The sequence below is a fragment of the Ciconia boyciana genome, chromosome 35, assembly GCF_034638445.1.
Source record: "Ciconia boyciana chromosome 35, ASM3463844v1, whole genome shotgun sequence".
NCBI lineage: Eukaryota > Metazoa > Chordata > Aves > Ciconiiformes > Ciconiidae > Ciconia > Ciconia boyciana.
Window position 1 is genome coordinate 11599 of NC_132968.1, and position 5217 is coordinate 16815.

Here is a 5217-nt window from a genome sequence, read left to right on the forward strand (position 1 = left end):
TGTGGAATGTAAAAGAGAACAGCTCCAGAAAGAGCAAGCGCTGGTGCTCCCTGGCAGTGCTGCTGGGCCAGGACTCTTTTGCCCTCCACCTCTGCACGCAGGCTCTGCCACTGCAGCACCAGAAAATGTCTCAGAAACAGGATCTCAGCTGAAGAAGTTGCTGCAGGGTCCTTTATTTAAAAAAAAAAAAAAGCACAGAGAACATGGCGCTTATTTCAACAGTCTTTTCAACAATCTCTAGGTAACACTACAAAGGTAGGTACATAATTAGAAATGGCATGAATAAAGACAGTTCTTTGTGTACAACATTATCACATGTAAAACAGAGCAAAAAACCCCTCCACCACCACCACCAAAACCTCCAGAAGACAGGCTGAGCCTGTAATGAGATACATTATGAGTGATATGCATCCAGGAAAGGACAGTTTACTGCTTTAGAAAAACATCCCGTCATCAGTTTCAAAACTGCATCCTTGAGCTCCTTGTTTCTGAAGCTGTAGATGAGGGGGTTGACTGCTGGAGGCACCACCGAGTACAGAACTGCCACCACCACATCGAGAGATAGGGAGGAGATAAAGGGTGGTTTCAGGTAGGCAACCATGGCAGTGCTTAGAAAGAGGGAGACCACGGCCAGGTGAGGGAGGCACATGGAAAAGGCCTTGTGCTGTCCCTGCTCAGAGGGGATCCTCAGCACAGCCCTGAAGATCTGCACATAAGACACCACAATGAAAACAAAACAGCCAAATGCTACTAAGAGACTAACCACAATAAGCCCAACTTCCCTGAGGTAAGCATCTGAGCAGGAAAGCTTGAGGATCTGGGCGATTTCACAGAAGAACTGGTCCAGGGCATTGCCTTGGCAGAGAGGTATTGAAAATGTATTGGCAGTGTGCAGCACAGCATAGAGGAAACCACTGCCCCAGGCACCTGCTGCCATGTGGACACAAGCTCTGCTGCCCACGAGGGTCCCGTAGTGCAGGGGCTTGCAGATGGCAACGTAGCGGTCGTAGGACATGATGGTGAGAAGAGAAAACTCTGCTGACATGAAAAAGACAAACAGAAAGACCTGGGCAGCACATGCTGAGTAGGAGATGGCCCTGGTGTCCCACAGGGAATTGGCCATGGCTTTGGGGACAGTGGTGGAAATGGAGGCCAGGTCGAGGAGGGAGAGGTTGAGGAGGAAGGAATACATGGGGGTGTGGAGATTGTGGTCACAGGCTACGGTGGTGATGATGAGGCCGTTGCCCAGGAGGGCAGCCAGGTAGATGCCCAGGAAGAGCCAGAAGTGTAGGAGCTGCAGCTCCCGTGTGTCTGCGAATGCCAGGAGGAGGAATTCAGTGATGGAGCTGGCATTGGACATTTGCTGCCTCCGGGCATGGGGACCTGTCCAAGGAGGAGAAGGTGGTGAGACAATAGGCGAGACTTCTCAGAGCAAAATCCAAGCCATTTCTCATAAATCCTCCCCTGCTGCACACCACCACCCTTTTGTCTTTCTAGGAGACCTTCCTTCAGCTCTCTGGCTGGAGCTCTGGTTGGTGCTGGTTCAGTGTGTGGTGAGGAGCAGGGGCTTTGTGCGCTGGCAGCCGAGGCGTCAGCCCTGCTCTGCAGCAGTGAGTGCATGGGAACGGTGGGGGGCAGGAGCCAGTGCTAGTTTCTGACTTTGCCACAGGAAACTGCTCCCAAAACAGAAGAGCTTGTCTGCATCTGCACTGCCAGTGCTAAGGAACGGGGATGGCCGAAGGCAGTTGGAGAGGTGATTTTAATTTTCACAGCTCCCCTCCATCTCCCATGGGGAGTGTGTTTGGATGTCAGAACCCCTCAGCATTTCTGCTGCACTCAGGGAGAACAGAGGGAGTCCTACAAGGCAAGAGGATTGCCTGTGGTTCAGTGAAGAGTGAGGGGTGCTCCTCTGTCCCTCCGTGTTGTTCCCAGCTGCCCAGTGCTCGCACCTTTCTGGGAGGGAGGGTGATCACACTCCCACGTTACCCTGAAGAGTCACCAGACACTGGTGAGAGCAGAGGCATCCACTGCAGACCACTAAATGTCTTCCCCTTTCTCAAGGTCTTAGTACCCCATTTCTAGCCAAAGTCTCATTGTGCATCCTGGAAGGCATCTGACAGTTTGGAAGGACACCCCAAGGAGACAGCCAAGTGTGCTAATGATGGCACCTGGTGAGGGGAAACCCAGCTCCTTTCCTAGCCTGCCAGACTGCATTGCAAGAGCTTCACAGGTTAGAGGAAAGCTGGACACCTCATTGCCTTAAACACATGTGAATGGGAGGACCCCCAAGATCAGTGCCTGACTCTGCAGCTGAAACTACTCTTCCCAGAGAGCCTTACCTCAACACCAGGAGCAGCTGAGGGAGGCAACAGAGAGGCAGAGGGGCACTCAGGAAAGCCTTTCCCTTACCCAGCACTGCACAACCTCTCCCAGATGTTGATAATGCAGGGCAGTCCCCTTCAGCCCCTGCTCAGCAGGAAATGGGCACATGGCAGGAGAAATGCACTTCATCTCTTCTGCTGGCAGATGGACGAGGGGGTAACTAACACCCTCGACCCCATGGGCTGGCTGAGGGCTTTGCTAGGTGGGAGAGGAGACAAGAGGGGTGTTGCTCAGGGAAGGCACCTGCACTGCAGGGCATGGCCGGGAGGTGCCCATATCTCCCCTGCAGCAGGCTTTTGCTTTGTATTTCGCTCCCTCCCTGCCCATGTCTCTACTGCCTGGAGCTGTCCCAGATGGGATCTGTGTCTTTGGCCCCATGTCTGTTCCCTGCCACTGCTCACAGCTCCGATCCCAGCCCCTGTGTACCCAGCTCTGCCCTGCAGCCTCTCTCTGTGTGTGCAGGGGCCAACGAGCAGGTTACACCAACCCTGATGAAACTGGAAAGGTGATGCTGTTTTATCTGTAGGCTGGTGGGGGGTGAAGGCACTTGCTGAGGTTCCTAGTAAACCTCAGGGTGATGGTTTAGGAGTCTCAGCCCCTTCTCTAACCCACACAGCTGAGTTTCCATTCCCACCAAGCCAAGCACGAGAAAAGTGGAAGCATAGATTCAGGAAAACACAGACTCAAGCAGGAAACCCTGCCCTGACCGTACTCATGACAAGTCCCTTCAGATATGACCTGGGCATGAGCTGGATCTGAGAGCAGCGCTGTCCCACGCAGCGCCCTCTCAACAGCAGAAGAACCCTGCCTTGCCCGGGGTCGCTCCTTCCATCCACAGCTTCTCCCCACAACACCGTGGGGAGGTCCCTGGGCATGCTGAGTGCTGACCCTGGCAGGCAGCAGAGTCCCTGCCCCAGATCACAGCTCCCTGGGGTGCAGGAACCCTGCTGTGGGCAGCCCTGGCTGCACATCCAGATTCACAGCCTGCAGCTGTCCCTGGGAGAAGGCAGCCATCATGCCCTGTCCTTTGGACAGTGCAGCAGGGAAGCCCTGCTCTGGAGCACATCCTCCTCCTCTACACTACAGAAACTGTGAGAGTCCTCCTGAAAGACCCCATAGGCTGTGGGATGTGCCAGCTTTTGGAGATCCCTCCAGGAACACATGGTACATTGCCTTGCATCCAGAGACTTACCATGTAGGGGGCTTTGAAGATCTCTCCTCCAGTGAGGTCTCAGCCATCTTCCCACTCATGACTGCCTTTAACCTCTCTCTGCCTCACTCGTTTCCCCTAGGTGTCTGCAGGCAGTGCCCTCAGCCCTGCTGTGCTTTGCAGAGCTGCTGCTCCTGGGCAGAGCTGTCTCTCTGCAGCTCTGCCCACTTGTCATGAGCTCCCTCCATCCCAGGAGCCCAGCCAGCTCAGCAGCAGAGGAGCAGCCCAAGGCAGCACTTCCTCTGCCCCCTCTGGGCTCCCTCCAGGTGTCCCTGGGCTCCAGGGGAACCTACTGTGAAACAGGCTGAAGGAACCACTGATGTTCCCTCCCTCAGCTCGGGAGAGGCCCTTTTTTCCAGCAGTGGCATTTCTCCTATTGGGAAAAGAGTGGGGCATGAGAATCACCTTTTCTTTTGTGCCATCATTAGCCAGGACACCTGGAAGGTGACAGGCAGGGATCTAATTTCTGCAAGCTGGGAAATGTCTTCACTTGAGTGAATTTAGGCATTTCATTCTGGGTTTCTCATTTCACTCTGGGTTTGTAGTCCTAGGAATAGAAAGACATTCAGCTGTCTTTTGTCCATGCCATGTCTCTGCTCTGAAGCAAAGCCTTTGCACACACGGGGTCTTGGACTTTCCTTATGGCAAGTATGAGCTTGCCTGGTGCCACAGCTGGGGTGCTTCAGCCCAAATGTGCAGCAATGCCCTCAGGCAGGGGCACAGACAGGATGAGCTGGAGCTGTGACTGTGGGAGACAGAGCTGTGACATGGTGGCAAAGCTCAGTACAGCTGGTCTTCAAGGACAGCATCCTCCAAGCTCAGCAATAGTCCAGATCGCAACTCAATCTAAACTTGAAAGGCAATTCAAGGGCACCGTAATGAGTGTTTACTACTTCAGGAACAGTTAAAGCAGAAACAAAGATACTGTATGGCCCCTGATGAGTTTTGTAAGAGCAGGTGTAGAGAAATGTGAGATTCTCTGTTATCCTCTTTGCCTCAGTCTTCCCCAGCAAGGTCTTTCAGGCCTCTGTGACTCAGGGCAGGACTCTAGAGGAGATCAAGCAGCGGTGGATGTGGATCAAGTCAAGGGTCGCTTGAGCAAATGCAATCCTTTCCAGGACAGGAGGGGCGGCATCCCAGGGAGCTGAGAGGGCAAGCCAGCCTCACAGTGAGGACACTCTCGGTCACCTTTATAAGGTCATGGAGATTGGGGGGACTCCCTGATGACTGGCAGCACCCAAACATTGCATGCACCTTTCCAAAATGCCCAGCGGAGGAGCAGTGAAAGTCGAGGCTGTGCCCCAGAGTGTGTCCACTCAGATCCCATTTCTGGGTGTCTCAAAAAGAAGGTGACTGCTTTTACCCAGGGCAGCTTGTGTCTTGCCATCCTCTTTGCTTTTGGGAATGCAAGAAGAGGCTGGCTGGACACAGGGAGAGCAGTGGTTGTCTTTTAACCTGGAAGCCAGTGAAGTTTCCAACATCATCCCCCACAATATTCTTGTGCCCAAGTATAGGAGATCAGCACGCTGATGACCTTGACTTAATAAACACGTCTTTAAACTAAGGTCATGGGCGAGGGACCAAGAGGAAAAAAGGGAGCAAGGAAAGCAGAAGAAGGAACAAAA

The 5217-nt window shown here is 53.4% G+C and overlaps 1 protein-coding gene across 1 annotated transcript; it reads right to left on the reverse strand.

The window, feature by feature from the left end:
• Positions 1-394: 394 nt before the first annotated feature.
• Positions 395-1435, reverse strand: LOC140645602 (olfactory receptor 14A16-like). The gene has a single exon (XM_072849058.1). It carries the CDS (start codon positions 1358-1360, stop codon positions 395-397), a length of 966 nt encoding a protein of 321 aa, XP_072705159.1. The 5' UTR covers positions 1361-1435.
• Positions 1436-5217: the final 3782 nt, after the last annotated feature.